This window comes from Ascaphus truei, chromosome 4 (assembly GCF_040206685.1).
Source record: "Ascaphus truei isolate aAscTru1 chromosome 4, aAscTru1.hap1, whole genome shotgun sequence".
Lineage (NCBI taxonomy): Eukaryota > Metazoa > Chordata > Amphibia > Anura > Ascaphidae > Ascaphus > Ascaphus truei.
Window position 1 is genome coordinate 411,276,876 of NC_134486.1, and position 17,857 is coordinate 411,294,732.

General features: G+C 42.3%; 1 protein-coding gene across 4 annotated transcripts in view; it reads right to left on the minus strand.

Moving 5' to 3' along the window:
* The window catches only part of DNAH8 (dynein axonemal heavy chain 8), a 1,091,167-nt gene that overhangs the window by 122,110 nt on the left and 951,200 nt on the right, over positions 1-17,857 (minus strand). For all 4 annotated transcript variants that reach the window (XM_075598772.1, XM_075598771.1, XM_075598773.1 and 1 more), the window contains 2 exons: positions 7,667-7,849; positions 6,714-6,819 (listed from right to left, as the gene is read on the minus strand). In XM_075598772.1, coding sequence (XP_075454887.1) covers positions 6,714-6,819; positions 7,667-7,849 — 289 coding nt within the window. The remainder of the gene's footprint in view (positions 1-6,713; positions 6,820-7,666; positions 7,850-17,857) is intronic.

Consider the following 17,857-nt stretch of genomic DNA (forward strand, 5'->3'; position numbering starts at 1 on the left):
CTCTGCAATATTGACGTTATATATGCATGTTATTTTTTGTTTCCTCCCTAATGTTTTTACCTGCATGTGGTCCCCCATCCCCCGCCTTCCCACCCTCCCTTCCCCCCCTCCCCCTCCCACCTCCCACCCCACCACCTCTCCCTCCCTTCACCTCTCAGGGGAACATCGTCCACACCGTCAAAACACACAACAGATGGTACAGATGCGTCTCAGCACTACCGACCGAACATGCTCCAAGGATGGATTCTTGGGTGAGTCCAAAGATTTCACGAAGCTATCACACACACACTTTAATAAATGGCGTTGATACTTATTTCCCATAACGTACAGGGCTTTAACAACCCAACCAAACGGAAGTTGGCCTTTACAGACTATAAAAGGAAACATGCTGAAATCCTTTTTTTACAGGAGACACACTTTAGTAAATCAAGTACCCCTAAATATCTTGACAAAGATTTCACCCAGGTTTTCACATCAGCAGCAGCAGTCAAAAAACGGGGGGTAGCTATACTATTCCGGAACAGCATTCCGTTCGAGGTGCAGTTAACTAAACGTGATACGGATGGTAGATACATCATTGTTGTAGGAACAATTAGGGGGCAGAGAATCACGTTGGCCTGCTTATACGCTCCCAGCGAGAAGAACACGATCTTTTTCGATAAGTTTTTCAGAACCCTGAACTCAGTAGCCCAAGGGAGCGTCGTGCTCGCGGGTGACTTTAACATAGTCATGCAACCGCACATGGATAGGTCAGGGGTCGTGGGTCAGTACAACAAAGGAGCGGGTGTATCTTTGCGCCGGGGCCTCAAGACCAACCAGTTGTCAGATATATGGAGGGAACTACATCCGGCAGACAGGGATTACACTTTCTTCTCTCACCCACACGGCTCGTACAGCAGAATTGATTACTTTTTTGTGTCCTGTCAACTGGTTCCTAAGGTTACCCGAGCAGGGATCCATGATATTTCATGGTCAGACCATGCACCAATAGAGCTAAGGTGCAATAATATCCGAACTGATAGACCTGGGACGAACTGGAAACTTAATGAATCAATCTTAAAAATACCGGAAATATGTGATGTTATTGGCAACGAGATTGACCAATTCTTCAATATCAATACGGGCTCTGTTGACTCACAGCTTGTCCTATGGGAAGCCCATAAAGCAACGTTACGCGGCACGTTAATAAATATCACAGCCAGACGAAAGAGAGAAAGAGAGTCCAAAATTATCAATCTCCAAAACAAATTACAGACTTTCTCCTCTAACCATAAAAAGAATTTAGACCCCAAAACCTTACAAGAGGTAAAAGATGTCAAAATTGAACTTAACATGCTACTAGCTTCCAGAGCTGACAATTCACTGAGTTGGTCAAAGAGAAAATTTTACGAGAAAGCGAACAGGCCGGATACAATGCTGGCCCGCATGCTAAAGGACAGGCAAGCTAAGTATAACATCCAAGCTATACGCTTAAAATCTGGTACCCCCACGTCTAATCCTCAGAAAATTGTAAACGAATTCGGCTCCTTCTATGAAACACTGTATAACGGTGAAAAAGTGGCACATAACTCTACAACGAGCGGTGCCCTAAGAGATTTCTTAGCCAGCTCGGAACTAGGGAGATTGACGGACACTGATAGAGCAGTTCTGAATGCTGACTTCACTATGGAAGAACTATCTCAGGCCATTAAAGAACTGAAGCCATCAAAGGCCCCTGGGCCTGATGGATTCTCAGGGCTTTACTATAAGAAATTTATAAAGCTGCTCGCCCCAAGGTTGCTCCGCATGTTTAACGCTATTTTAGCGGGAGCCCCCATCCCCAAGGAGATGTTAAAGGCGTCAATATCACTAATTCATAAAACTGGGAAAGACCCGCTAGACTGCAAAAGTTACCGGCCTATATCATTAATTAACACTGATGTTAAATTATACGCTAAATTATTGGCCAATAGACTTAGTCTCATCCTACCCAGACTTATACACCCAGATCAAGTCGGATTTATCAAGGGCCGGCAAGCAGCGGATAATACACGACGATTTATTGATCTGTTGGATTTGGCAAATAGTAAGGCAACTCAAAGCATGTTGTTAAGTCTGGATGCAGAAAAAGCTTTCGATAGGATAGACTGGCCATATTTAAAAGAGACGCTTGCAACATTTGGCTTTGGAGATCGGGTGAGCGAGGCGATTCTGTCGCTGTACTCTAACCCCACCGCCAGGGTCATACACCAAGGCTACCCCTCTCTGCCATTCCAAATAAAGAGTGGCACGAGACAGGGCTGCCCATTATCCCCACTTTTATTTGCCCTTTGTATCGAACCACTGGCGGCGCAAATCAGAGGAAACCCAGACATCTCAGGGTTAAACGCATACTCCCAAACCCATAAAGCGGCCCTGTATGCGGATGACATCCTCTTGATTATCACAAAACCCCTTACTTCCCTGCCAAACCTATTCGCCCTACTAGATCGATTCGCTAAGGTCTCCGGCTTCAAAATCAATCAATCCAAGTCGGAAGCCCTCAATGTCAACCTCCCTAGACACACAGAGAAATTACTAAAATTAAATTTCAAATTTAACTGGCAACAAAACCACATAAAATACTTGGGTGTCCACATCACCAAAACTGTAAAGGACGTGTACAATGCAAATTACCCCAACCTGATTCGGACCTTAAAATCTGATTTACGGAAGTGGACATCCAAAAGGATATCCTGGATTGGACGTATCCATAGTGTCAAAATGAATTTACTCCCCCGTTTATTATACCTCTTCCAAACTCTCCCAGTGCCACTCAGTTGGAGGGACTTGCACTCACTTCAATCTGAAATATCCAAATTCATCTGGGGAGGTAAAAAACCGAGAGTAAGTAAATTAAATATGAAAAGATCTGTGGCGGCGGGCGGCCTGGCTGTACCCTGCCTGGTATCATATTACAAGGCGGCACAATTAAGTCAGATTGTACAATGGCATTCTAACCCAAAGTTAAAGAGATGGGTGGAATTAGAAAATGCTGCATGTGCACCTCTGGAACTGAGCAGCTTAATTTGGTTACCTAAAACGGCGCGAAAATTTACCGCCATGCCGCTCTCCTCGATGACCAACTCAGTGTCAATTTGAGAGTCTACGAAATTTCGGCATTCCCTTACGACAAAACATTCTATGGCAACACCCATTTGGAATAACCCTGATTTCGCTCCAGGTCTATCAGTCAGTAATATCTCAATCTGGAGACAGAGGGGCTACAATCGGATTAGAGATCTGGAGGGTCACGACAGAAAAATCAAAACATTCGACCATATCAGGGAAGAAAAAGAGATCCCTCACTCAGAATTCTTTAGATACCTCCAGATCAGGGCATTTTATAACAAACTTGCCCCATACCCCCTATTAACATCTTTCGAAAAGCTCTGTCTGGCTGAGACCGACACGAAGGGACTTACATCTCAGCTATACGGAGAAGTGATCAGTTCTGGTGAACATGAGCAGCGGATACCCTCATTCCGTTCTCAATGGGAAACAGATCTGGGAGAAAACTTAGAAGATGAAGAATGGAGCGCCATATATATGGCCACAGCGAAGAGCTCCATATGCACCACGCTCAAGGAGAACGCATATAAAGTCCTAATGCGATGGTACCTCACCCCACTGAAATTATCAAGGTTTGTGCCGGGTTCCTCTCCCCTGTGCCCCCGCCAGTGCGGAGGAACAGCCGACCTGTTACATATGCTGTGGTCTTGTCCACGGATCTCTCCACTGTGGGAGGCGATTAGACATTGGATACAGAGTCTGTTCGATCTCACCATTCCCCCAGACCCGTGGTTGTTCCTACTGAACAGGCCATTGACGGGCCTTTCCAAAACAAATAACAAACTAATTGCCCATTTCGCAATTGCAACGCGGTGCGAGATCGCAGCATTATGGAAACAATCTGATATTCCAACCATCCCAAAGATTCAGAATCGAATTTGGTTCATTTGCCAGATGGAAAAATTAACGAGTTTAGTTAACGATACTGGTGACAATTTTCTAAAAGTCTGGACGCCTTGGCTGGCACAGACAGATATCCCGGGGATTGAGAGGTCCTCAATATGGCTCTGATAACAGTAGGTGCGTTCTCCTTGGGAGGGGCTTACAGGAAGTATTCTATTCACCCAGGACCCCTTATAGCAACATTATAACATAAGTAATAAGAGAGACGACTCAGCTTGCAAACATCTGCGATGCTTAGCACGGAGCCACGTGTCGCACCTACTATCAACACACTCCCCCTACCTCACCCCCAACCTACCCCTTTCCCCTCCCCATCCCGCCTCAACTTTTTTTTTTTTTTTTTCTGTGAGTATGTATTGTCTCCCCTTTTAAGTTGAGTTATATGTGTCTGTTTGTCCATTTAAGTAGAGTCGGCTTGGACTATATAGTCCACACCAAAGTACCCGGAAGGCCGGGTCCCGAAGCACAGCAGGATCTCGTTGTTACTTATATAATTGTTAAAATATTGTTTGCATACAAGACAAAAGTATTCTGTAATGTATTTTATGCTGTCTTGATTCAATAAAATTTAAGTTATAAAAAAAAAAAAAAAAAAGAGAGTGAACATAGCGCACTGAGAAGCAGAATAAATTTATGATATAAAATAGTCCCACAAGTGGACTAAACAATACAATAAACAATTGTATCAGGACGAAGCACGTAGTGCAAAACTTGTTGAGATCACGAGGGGCTGCGACGTGAGAGCTTATTGGTGGAGAGAGATACCGGTAGCAGAGAGGAACTTCCAGCTGACGGAGCATTGTGGGTCCGGACCTGTATTACCTGTGCCCACGGCTTGACTTCTGGATCTCCTGGTTCCCACCATTCTTTCATTAGATAGCTGTAAGCTCACATTGTTTAATTGTAATTGTTTATTGTATTGTTTAGTCCTCTTGTGGGACTATTTTATATCATAAATTTATACCGCTTCACAGTGCGCTATCTCCATTCTCATCTTGTTTGTATCCCACTGTGAGCTCCCGTCAGGGGGCTCACATTACAGGAGATCGTGAAGTTCTAAAATGGATAGCAGCAAGACTCTAGCAGTTTCATTTTAAATACACATTGGGATAGCACGAGCACGGACCTCCATTATATCTATCTTTGGAAAGAGGAGGAAGAGTTCAATTTAGCAGTGTCTTAAGTTGTATATACAGAGATATGCAAAGTATATTTAAATTATATTTAAAGTATATTATTAAGTATATTTAAAGTATATTTAAATTACTCACATTCCACAGCTCCTAAAAGGATTTCCATAAGAACTAAATTGAATTAGCAAACCTAAGGCACCTAATGACTGGAATGGTGTACTGGTGTCTGACCCAACAGGATTAGAACCAACACAATCTCTGTTATTCAGGACAACAGCAATAGCTGACACTCTAAAACCCAAATATGGATCAGAGGTAACCAGATGGGCATAATACCTTTATTGATGGCCTGGTTACCCCCTCCCCATCACACCGCCTTACAAATTGTTATCTACTGTATAGTTTTTTTCTAGTGAGAAAAATATGAATTTACCATAATGAATTGAACTATTGAGATCTAATATTCAGGTCACTTATTATCTAGAACGTTTAAGGTGGTCTGATAAAAATATGCCCTTAAGAGAGACGTTTTGATATTTTTATCTGGAAATAAACACAAGAACTTTAATGGCCAAGAAAAAAACAAGAAAAAGGTGAATTGTACTGAATAGACAACATTTTAAAATACAGGAATGATGTTACCACACTAATGAGGTACAATGGTAAACTTGAATTCAATTTACCCTACAGAAACATATTTGATTACCTAATGCTGAAAGTTTTCTATTAGGAAAACATTTTTTTACACCTGATTTCATTTGTAAAGCACAGTGGTACAGATTTAAAAGTTTATAGCAGTGGTCGGTAACATATACTTTAAAGGTTGCATGTGCTTCCCTTGAGCTCTCAAAAAGGCCACACATTAACTAGAGATATAGACATACACACAGTATATAGACATGCAGAAGTGACGTTGAAGTCGTGGGTAGTAACTTCTCTGCGCACCCTCCAAGCAGCTGCTTAATCCCAGGGGAACTAATGAATACTGTCCTGCTCCTCTTGACTACACTGGTAACTAGTGATTAGCATAGGAGTGGTATTTATCAGTGCACTGTCATTCAGCAGCTGAAGGAGCAGGGATAAGCTATGAACATCTCTACTCCCTTTGTACTGGGGAGAAAGGGAGAGCAAACAGCTGGAGCAGGCAGTGGTTGAGGGTCACAGATGAAGCCCCAAAGGGCTACATGTGGGCCACCTGTTGGGCACAAATGTTTATACAAGTAACAATAGTTTGAGATATAATTTATATGAGAAGTTTCCTTCCTAATATCAGTCACACACAGGCAATTTTTTTATTCACTATATGACACCAGAAGGGAATTGTAGATGTTCAAAATAGGTTGTACTGTACATTGGTTCAGATTGTCATCATTTTAGCACAGAAGGTAATATGAACATGGATTGCGCAAGTGCTGTATAGTTCTCTTTTAAAAAATAAGTTATTATTTCTTTATAAAATGTTTTACCACGAAATACACTGAGAGTTACCTCTCCTGGGCACAGACTTATGGTATAATGACAATACATTGTTACACGTTACACTATCATTATAAAATGATAGTTGGTATGAGGTTTTATAAAACATACCTTTAGTTCCACTTAATTTATAAAGAAGATTGTCTTCCAGCTCTTTCATCTTCCGCTTGTTCATTGTAACATCCTCCATTAGTTTTATCCGTTCTGCCTCCAGCTCCTATTGTTGCCCAAAAGAAACTAATTGACACTTTATTCAAACACTAAAATACAAACAGTTTGTGCAGTGTTACATGCAAGCAGCAGAGCTCATTACAGGCATACCCTGCATTAACGTATGTACAGTATGTAAAGCGAAAATGTACTTAAAGTGAAGCACTACTTTTTTCCCACTTATCGATGCATGTACTGTACTGCAATTGTCATATACGTGCATAACTGATGTAATAACGCATTTGTAACAGGCTCTATAGTCTCCCCGCTTGCGCACAGCTTCGGTACAGGTAGGGAGACGGTTTTGCTGTTCAGGACGTGCTGACAGGCGCATGCATGAGCTGCCATTTGCCTATTGGGCGATATGTCCTTACTCGCGAGTGTACTTAAAGTGAGTGTCCTTAAAGCGGGGTATGCCTGTATTACAGTGGGAATAAAGTATGAGGTCATGTTACAATGTATTTCTAATGATAACATGGCAAATGAAAAAAGGATTGCAGAAATAACTAAAAATATCAAAATGCAAACCATACTGTATTTATAAAAGGTTACTATCAGATGAGGGTAAAAGGCAAATGCAGACCCATCATGTAAAGCATTATAGCAAATACTGTAGCAGCCTTTCTGTAAATATGTATTTATGCTTCAGTGAAAGCGATTTTAAAATACGCTTATTAATAATTCTGTCATTTTTTTCTTTCTAGACACAATAGTTGTAAGTACTACTTAATCTGTCAAAATCAATTAAAGCTTCTAGATCAATAGAAACATTTTACAAAACATAATTTTCAAGCATTCTTTTGTAAAATTCTAATTAATTTCCTATTAAAGGTATGAATTTCAGACCAACTTACCTGTTTTTCTGTGAGAATGACTCTTCCTAGTAACTGGTTCTCTAGTCCTTTCATAGTAACAGTGAAATCTATTACAGAGGATTTTGCATTGATTTCAGGTGTAAAGGCAGGGTTTGGTAGCTTTGTAGTTATATATAGTTTAAAGTTGCCCATTACATCAACTTCCTTATCACCAACTTTTACCTGTACAATAAAATGAATTCAGTTTTTTTATAGTATTCTTTAAAAAAGCATTAAACATTTTTGTTTAAAATGTGCAATCCCCCAACAATGTTTTTTTAATGTAGATTTTTATACAGGATAGTTATCAAGAACAAAGGTTCAATTTTATGCCATGTTATCTGAACTAATATCGAATTGTCACTTGTAACACAAAAGGTATTCCTAATATGTGATCCAAGTAAGTCAGCAGTCATCTGATTAAATCATTGATTCTTAAAAAATATTTCATTTAGATGATAAGATCTGTATGGCAGTGACCCCCGGACTCCCAATGTTTACCCTCCTGTTAATGTCACTTGGTGGCGCTAAATAAACACACACACACACACACATACAGAAAACAGAGGTGCACAGTAGAAGTATATCCTTCATTATTATCTCATTAACAGTCTCTCATTAACAGACAGGTTAAATAATAATAACATGATAATACACCACTGTCTATTACGTTTCAACAATCAAATATACTTTTTGCTGAAACTGTGCAATGATGTACAGTATGTATCCACTTGGCCAAGACTGGAGTAGGATAAAGGTAGAATTTTTTTTTTTTCCTTTTCCATGATGTAACCACGTTTATTTCCTGTATCTGAAGGGTTTATGAAATTACTGATTTTTACTTGATCGACCACGTAAGAGACATGTGCAGAGGTACACTCAGGTAGACCGTTTTGGGGAAATTAAACCATGGCTTTATTCAGCCTGTCACTTTAAACAAGGCAAAGCATACAAAAATAAACAAAATAAACAAATAGCCTATCCCTATGTAAGGGATAACTCATTTCCTCAGTCCCTCTCAGCAAGACTGGGAGGAAAAGCCCCTTACCAAATTTCACCCCAAAATCTCAAGAGGTACACAAAACAGGTGGCATTTTATGTCATGAAATCAGCTCCAGGACTTGCATGAGTACCTACCTGTCACGGTAGCCACAGGGTTATAATATACACCAAATAAACTGGGTTGAATTGAATACGACTGTGATATAATAAAGAGATTTTATTCCTTAAAAGACAGGTGGACACACAATGTTGGACAAATAACAAACGTAATATATACACTTACTTAGGAAGGGGACAATGAAATAACCAGGATTCAGGTTAGCAGTTCATCAGGCATCAGGTATTATTCAGGTAAAATCACGAAGAACAATGGGCATAGAGCTTGCAATCGTTTATATGTGATTTGGGCTCTATCCCTAACATTGGGACTCAGGTATTGGATGACAATTACCTGCACCCAATTACCTTTTGCCAGCTAACGTGGGAAGCAATCTGGAAACTGCCCCCAGGTAGCTGACACATGCGCACAATCCTTCAGTCAGGGTCCCATTTCCCTAACCCCACTCTAAAGAGTTGGCATCTCCAAGTCTGCCAGATGGGGATCTGGGCCGGGGAATCCTGACTGGAGGTGTGAATTATGGCACTTCATGTGAATGGCCATGTCCTGCTTTATCTTCACCCTGTATACACAATCTGGGGGGATGAGCCTTTGATCAGTGGTCTTTCTGTAGACACACTGTCGCCCGCTGGCCATTAACATACCTTATGGGCCAGTAACTTTTGCGGGCTTTACCGTAGGCACAAAAGACAGTATATCTATATCAATTTTTATACCTAAATATAATCCGTTCGGTGGGTCCGAGATGGCTGAAATTTGCCATGTCCTCATGCCGGAGGTCACTTTACATGGTGGCCAAATCTCAGCTTCGTACAACCCACCGAACCAGAGTTACGACTTTCACCTTTAATTCCCCATAGGGAACAATGGGGTTTTCTCCGCCGTTGGAGTCAATGGGAAATCAGTGCATTTCACTCTGCCATTGGAGTTAATGGCAGCAACCAGACTTTGTATTCGCAGTCCAGGGGGAGCATAAAGGGAAACAAGACAAAACACAACAATCTAAGTTCAGACAATTAAATAAAGTAAATAAACTCTGTAGAATTCTTGGCTCCTATGTGCAGCCTACTCACAGGATCTAAGTGAAAAACGGGCAACAAAAGACAGCTTGGATAGCAGGAAAAACTTCAGGCTTTGGAGTGATGTTATTTTCCAATCACAGCGAGATGAGGATGAATGTAAAAAAGAAATATATCCATAGTGCAGACCAATAGTAAAACGTACGTTTATAATGGTACTAAAAATGCACGCTTACAATAAAAACGTTAAAAAATGCATGAATCACCAATTGTGATATAGGAGAGTCGATATGTGCCTGGCTCACCCCCCGCCTCCGTTCAGCGATCGATCAGATCAGATCGATCAGTCTTTTCCTGAAATAAATTACAATTTATTTTACCTCCTTGCTTTGCTCAATCAATGATCCTGGTATAAAAAGGTGTTAATAAACCTGATCTCCCGTGACAGTAATTTTCAAGTGGAATTGGGTTTGAGATTGGGTGGTCTCTGGGCCTCCGTTCTCTGTAAGACCTGCCTTTCCTCGTACTTATGGGGGTCTCTGAGTCCCTAAGTGTCATGGAGTTGTCACTATGTTCAAACGAGAACACATCTGGCACTATCAAAGCCATATTGTTGTTTTCTCTACCCCTTGGATGTCTGTCTGTGCCAACCATGGCGTCCAGACTTTTAAAAAAAAGTTACAACAGTGTCATTAATAAGACTTGTTAGTTTTTCCATCTGGCACACAAACCAAATTCTGTTCAGAATCTTGGAAATTAAAGGAATTTTGTTGTTTCCATAATGCTGCAATTTCGCACCTCGTTGCTATAGCAAAGTGAGCAGCCAGTTTGAGTTCGACTTTGGCTAGGCCCAGTAATTGTCTATTCAGAAGAAAGAGCACCGGATCCATTGGAACAGTGAGGTCAAAAATCCTCTGCAGCCAATCTCTAATCTTTTCCTTTATGGGGATGATCCGAGGGCAGGACCACAGCATATGTAGTGTTGTTGTGTTTTTGAATGTTTATTGTGGGTAGTGAGGATGGGTGAAGTTGGTATATGGCCCTTGGTGCGTGTTTACACCCACTGGGTCGTAGCTGGAGGGCTTAACCCCTTCATTACCCTTCATTAACCGCTAAGGTAATGAAGGAGTTAACTCCACCCGCAAACCCCCGCCCCCTACCCGCAAGGCCTAAAAACCTACCAAGGGTCAAATGCAGCTTCACCCACCCCCGCTACCCACAATAAACATGGCACTAGTTAACCCCTTCATTGCCTAATGAAGCTGCCTGTAAATGCATTTTTATTGCATTGGATCCATGCCGGGGGGTCTCCAGTGCTGAAAAGAATTGGTATTAGCTTCGGAGACTCCCGGCAACAATCCGATGCAGAAAAAAGCATTTTTCTATGTCCCTCTCTCGCCGCCGCCTTGAAATTTCTCCCCAGCTTCATGACAACTTTTTCTGGCGAGAGGATTTTGGGAGAAACTCACCATTCTAGAGCCACGATTAGTCTCGATAAGCTAATCGAGGCTACTAGAATTGCACGAGTTTGAAAACATGCCGATAAGTGGCTTATCGTTGCTCACCCGGCGATCTGTTTTGGAAAGCAGCAGAAAATGGTGATTCATGCCTTTATCGCCCACTTATCGCAGCTTTCTAAATAGCAGTAGGGATTTTGGACAAAAAGGCCTCGATATGTGGGTTATCAAGGCTTATAGAATAGGCCCCTAAGTCTCATAACAAAAAATAGTTAATGAGCTGACACGGTTATGATGTGCTGATAAACATACTGTACTCAATAGGAACAGAAAACATAGCAGGAAAAATACAATCTGTACAGAAGTGATGATAAAGTTGTGCTGATTATAGATGCACAACACTTTGCAAACCATGCAGAATCGACTGGTTTAGAGCAAAAAATATTGCAAGCATTTCTTTTTTTTGTTTCACAAATTTTCCAGAGCCTGAATCAAGGCTCTTGCTTGGGAGAGTAGGGGAGTGTTTAGTAGTTTTAAAATGGTGACATTATTAAGTGTAACACTTAGGGACCAGTGCATAGGAGTGGGCGCATTACCTCGCTGTTGTGGTGCTCTACCTGTTGGTTCGCAGGAGGTCTGAGTGGTCTGCTTGATGTTATGAGACATGAAAGGACTGGCTTGCACAGGACTCTGGGTTCTTCAAAATGGTGTCAGCCCCTCCAGCAGTGATTGATCCCACGAAGTGTAGACATCAGCCCCCATCACTACACACATACCTCCCTCCAGCCCAGGAACTGACACCTGAGGCAGAGGTATCTTTACAGGGTCTTTATTCATGGTATCACACAGCATATTCCTCTAGCAGCATATTCCACTCCACACATCCCTGGACTTCTAGACGGTGCATTCTATCTCCACTGCTCTGCTCCAGGTGGTCATAGGCTAGCCAGCCCAAGTGAGCAAGCTTACCCCGCCATGGGGAAGACTTACAGCTCCCACCTTTCTCACCCTCCTTCAACCTAGCTCTCCTTACTCCAGGAGGAGCAGGGGGTAACACAACCTCACCCTCTGAAGGGCTGCTCCCCAAGAAACTTCTGGAAGGGGCGGGCTCATGCAGTGTACCCACCTACAAGGGGCTATACACAGGCCATGAGGCACCATCTAACTTCCTTCACTTTCTAGGGAAACAGAAGGGGGGGGGTTTCAAGGGCCCACAGATTAACCTGCTAATGCCTGGATTTTAACAGGATTTACATAGCAGATACACTATGTGGGGAGAATCAGATACAGCTGGACATACCCTGTTACGTAAGCATTTGAGGATTTAAATAAGCTTCCAGTATTTGCATATATAAATTGACTTATTTCCTAGGTGTGTTTTTCTCCCTCTCAATTTTTTTTTTCGAAATGGAACTTTGTCACAGCCATTTCGCCGTTATCAAATGGCTGCTAGTGCTTTGTCACGACTCACCCCGCTACTGCAGCCGATCCGCCACTGCAATCCCTGCTGCTGGCCGCTTCTAAGATATGTTTTATTACTGTTGAGGGTAGAGGGTTAGTTTAAGGGGTTTTAGCGGTTAGGGAAGAGGATATTAGGGTAAGAGTATAGGATAGGGAGTTTTAGGGTAAGGGATTTATGGGTAAGGGCTTAGGGTAGGGTGTTTTAGGGTATGGGCTTAGGATAGGGAGTTTTAGGGTAAGGGATTTATGGGTAAGGGCTTAGGGTAGGTGGTTTTAGGGTATGGGCTTAGGATAGGGAGTTTTAGATTAAGGGGTTAGGGTAGGGGGTTTAGGAACTTACCTTAGCAGTGAAGTGGCCAGTGGCGGAAGCTTCTGGCGGCGGTGTGAGTCTCAGCAAAGCACTCTCTCTACCACACACAACACTAATTGTGGTGATATAAGCTTAAAGAATTTTCTTTCTGAAAGAGCAAGACTGCTTTTCTGTTTTTAGACTTTTCCAGTAAAATGTAATACAATATTGCATGCCGCTACGCTTTTCTTTTTACTAAGTTTATGGGGTCTATGCAGTAAACGGCGAAAAGGCACTTTTCGGCAGTTTGTCGCCAAAAATGCATGCTGCGATTCAGTAAGCCCTGAGAAGCTGGCAGACACGCGGCGAAAAGCCACTTTTCTGCACTGTTCGCCACTTTTTTAAACTCGCTGAATTCTAGTAGCCCCGATCAGCTTTTCGCCGCTGCTCACCGCTCTAAAATGGAGAATTCCTCTCCAAACCGTCTTGCCACAAAAAGTTGGCAAGAGGCTGGGGAGAAGCGGCGGGAGAAGCGGCGAGGAGCGGTGAGAGAGGGGACTTAGAAAAAAATCAGGCCCTTTTCCTGCCTCGGATTGATGCCGGGGTATTCCATACCCATTAATACCAGCACCGGAGACCCCCGGCATGCATCCGATGCAGGAAAAATGCATTTACAGCCACTTCATTACCTTAGCGGCTAACCACTAAGGCAATGAAGGGGTTAGCCACCTGTGTCAAGCTTATTGTGGGTAGCGGGGGTGGGTGAAGGGGGTATTTGGCCCTTGGTGGGTGTTTAGGCCTTGCGAGGGGACTGCGGGTGGAGTTAACCCCTTCATTACATTAGCGGTTAATACCGCTAAGGTAATGAAGGAGTTAAAACCTCCCGCTACCCACCCGCAAGTTTTAAACACCCATTCTTGGGGCTAATAACCACACTCCCCAGGCAACTGATTCCCCTTCAGTCTGACTGCAATCTATGTGAGAGGATTGAACGACTCTGGTTGTGCCTTTTTGATTCCTGCTTGATGTAAGTAGGTTTCTAATTTTACCCAGCCGGATCAGCCATCACCAGCTTCACACCCCCTGTGTACGTTATATTTTGTTTTATCGTGTATGTATTATTTTAATTAAATCGGTTGTTTTGAGCTTTACATCAGGTTTTTGTTTTGTTATTAGTGTATGGTCTTACTGTTGTATGTGTATTTCAAGTTTTGTTAGTTTAGTATATTGCAGTAGTTCATCATCAGCAGTTTGTATGGTATGCACTATGATTGTGTATCTTTGTCTTTTTGTTTCCTTCCACATGTTGTGAGAATTCTTCCAAGCAAAGTCTGAAGAATCCTGGAATTTGGACTGGACATTTTTTTGCGTGGTCAGATCCTATATCTGTTTTATCACTATTTTTTGTTGTTTTTCTTGGCGCCAGAAATCTTCTTCTTTCCTTTGAAATGGGCAAATGCACTAGTATCCATATGTGGATAATAGTAATTTTGCCCATTACTGTACTGTAAGTGTTAGGGTGCAGGAGGGTGGTGTATTTATTTAAAAGTATTTATGAGTTTTTTAATTATTTTTGTGGGGCACAGAATGGTACTGCAGGCAAGCGGGGACCCCCGGACAGCCGTGGGGACTACCCGAGGGCCACCGCCGGCCTGTAGTATAATCCCTGTGCAAAAAAAAATGGACTGTATGTTAGGAGGGTATAGGGGTTCTTGTGGCACAGGGGGTGAGTGTGTTGTGTATGGCAATGTTTATTGGGGGCAATTGTGCCTTAACCCCTTCCTTGCCTTAGCGAATAGCCGCAAAGGTAATGAAGCTACTTTAATGTATTTTTAGTAATATTGTGCCGGAGCAGGGGATCTCCTGAGCTGAACCGCATTGATTTCTGGATCAGGGACCCCCTGCTTCCTGAGTTACAGGCCCCGGTATGGGGCATCGGGTGCCAGTATCTCCATTGTTTACATGTCACACGTCACGCTACGTGGATGCTATAAAAATGGCGGCGACACTGGCACCCGATGCCCCATACCGGGGCCTGTATCTCGGGAAGCAGGGTTCCCTGGACCTCAAACCAACACGGTTCAGCTCCGGAGACCCCCTGCACATCTACACTATGAATAAAAATGTATTTAAAAATATTTTTTTCCGGCGAGATTTGCAGACAGACAGATCTCGCCAGAGGAGCCCTTCTCGGCAGGCAGACCGTCTCGCCATGTTTGGAAATGTTGCTCTCTGATGTATTCGGGCCTTCATGCATACCGTGAGAGCAACTCACCAAAAACATGGCGAGTTCAAACCCTGCCGAAAGTGCCTTTTCGCCGTTTACTGCATAGACCCCTATGTATTTCTAACTGTAAATTGTTTGGGAGGTCTGTGGCCCATCCTTCTTTGTTTAAGCTCCCCATCCCACTTCTATTTAATCATCAGGTCCAAGTACACATATGAATGTAGTAGTCTATTCAGAGATTTCTTCCCCCAGGAGAAAGGTGGTGACGACCTTCGCGGTAGCAATAAGCTGGAAAGTATATATTTTTTCCTTGTACTTTAAGACATATGTATAGCTCAGGGGTCTGCAACCTTTCAAAGAAGAAGAGACATTTTATAAAAAATGTCTTTGTCCAAAATATTTCAAGAGCCACAACACATGCATGAATATTACACCTCCACAAACACATACATATTCCGTTCATACACATATAGGTACAGTATATACTGTATAAACATTAACATACGACAAACTTACTTTAATCAGAATTAGGGAAAGGAAAAAATATGTGGGGGAATAAAATGCATTTCACAATAATAAGCCCCTTTATCTTGGTTTTTTTTTTATTGTTTTTTTATGTGCAAAACAGTTTGTCATTTCCACATACACAATACATGCATACAGTACCCCAACCCAACACACACACACACTAACACACTACACCCCTCCTCAAATACACATACACTACCCCCCAAATGCACATTCACTACCCCACCCAAATACACATTCACTACCTCCCAAATACACATGCACACAATACCCTCCCAAATAAACACACAAACACTACCCCTCCCAAATATATATGCACCCACTACCCCTCCCAGACACACACTACCCCCCCCCAAATACACACACTAGCCCTCCCAAATACAAACACACACACACAAACACAACGCCCCAAATACACACACTGCCTCCCCAAACACACACACACTACCCCTTTCAAATACACACACACTACACCCCCCCAAATACACACACTACCCCCTCAAATACACACACACACTACTACCCCATATACACTACCCCAAAAAACACACAAACTAACCACCAAATACACAAATACACTACCACCCAAATACACACATACACACTACCCCCCAAAATACACACACACACACACACACACACACACACACTATACCCCCAAATACACATACTACCCCCCTAAATACACATACTATCCACCCGCCCAAATACACATACACACATATATACATATACATATAAGTCTGTCATCTCTTCTACTAATGGATCTGTACACAGTATTAAGAGTCAGATCAATTGCTTAACTACACATGTAGTGTACATTCTGTCATGTGCCTGCAATTTACAGTATATTGGACGAACTAAGCGTCCATTATGCATCAGATTCTTGGAACACCGTAGGGCTAGCATTAAAGGTGCCAAAAATCATAGTGTCCACAGACATTTGTCTACATCACAGTCCAAGGATACTACCAGTTTAAGAATAGTAGGCATTGAATCAGTCTCTAGTTCCAAAATAGGTGGTGACAGGTTTAAGACTCTTTGCATTCGTGAATCCTTTTGGATTTATTCCTTGGGGACCTTGGTCCCTAGAGGCCTCAACGAGTACATTGATACCAGTACACTTGTTTAGTATCATTATTCATTTTCCGCTCTCTCCTGATCCTGTGTTATATTAATCAGCTCTAATCTCTATTTCGCTTGTGGTGTGTGTACTGATTCTTGCACAAGCAGTGTTTTTATACGATTGCATGACTCTGACACACACCTATTGTTGATATTTTATATATTTTATATTTATATGTATCTTCATCTATGTCTTATGCATTTATTATTGGATTCTGTATTATCCTGCCTTGGTATGACCACCCCCCTTGCACCTATTCTACATCTTTTTAATGCTCTTTAAACCATTTAATATTATTATATTTACTTTTCATTTATGTAGTACACTATTTTGAGTTTTATAGTGTTTATAATGAGCTATATAAGGGGGTTGGTTTATTAATCAATCATCATGATTATCCAATTTTCATGTGTTAATTAATGGTTAATTGTCCACATGCAGCTCACGACTGAGATTGCTTGCAGCTGATTTTGTGGCTATAATAAGCTATCACAGCTTCAGCATTCTCATCCTTGAGAAAGTCACTACGTGTGACGAAACGCGTTGGAGCGCAGTGACGCAGTGTGAAGAGGCGGAGTACTGATCGTGGGCTTGATACTAGGAAGCAGCAGCGTTTTCAACACAGCGTATCCACACTATACCTCTAGCTCTGACTGAGGTCTGATACGCGGAAGCTTACACTCACACAGGAGGGATTTCATCTTGCCAGGAGGCATTACTATCCCACAGCGGAACCGGACTACACATGTAAGGAACCAATTGCGTGTCCAACAAGGTCTGCGGTCAGTACACCATATTCAATATCTGAGAAGGGACATTCTCTATTGGTGGAAATTGTACTCTGACTGCTTGTGCCACACGGCTGTTCATGGACTACATTTGGTATAGATGACTTACCCTCACTGTTTGCTTCATTAACTATTGATGCCCCACTCTCCTGCCTCTGATCCTACACCTCACACTG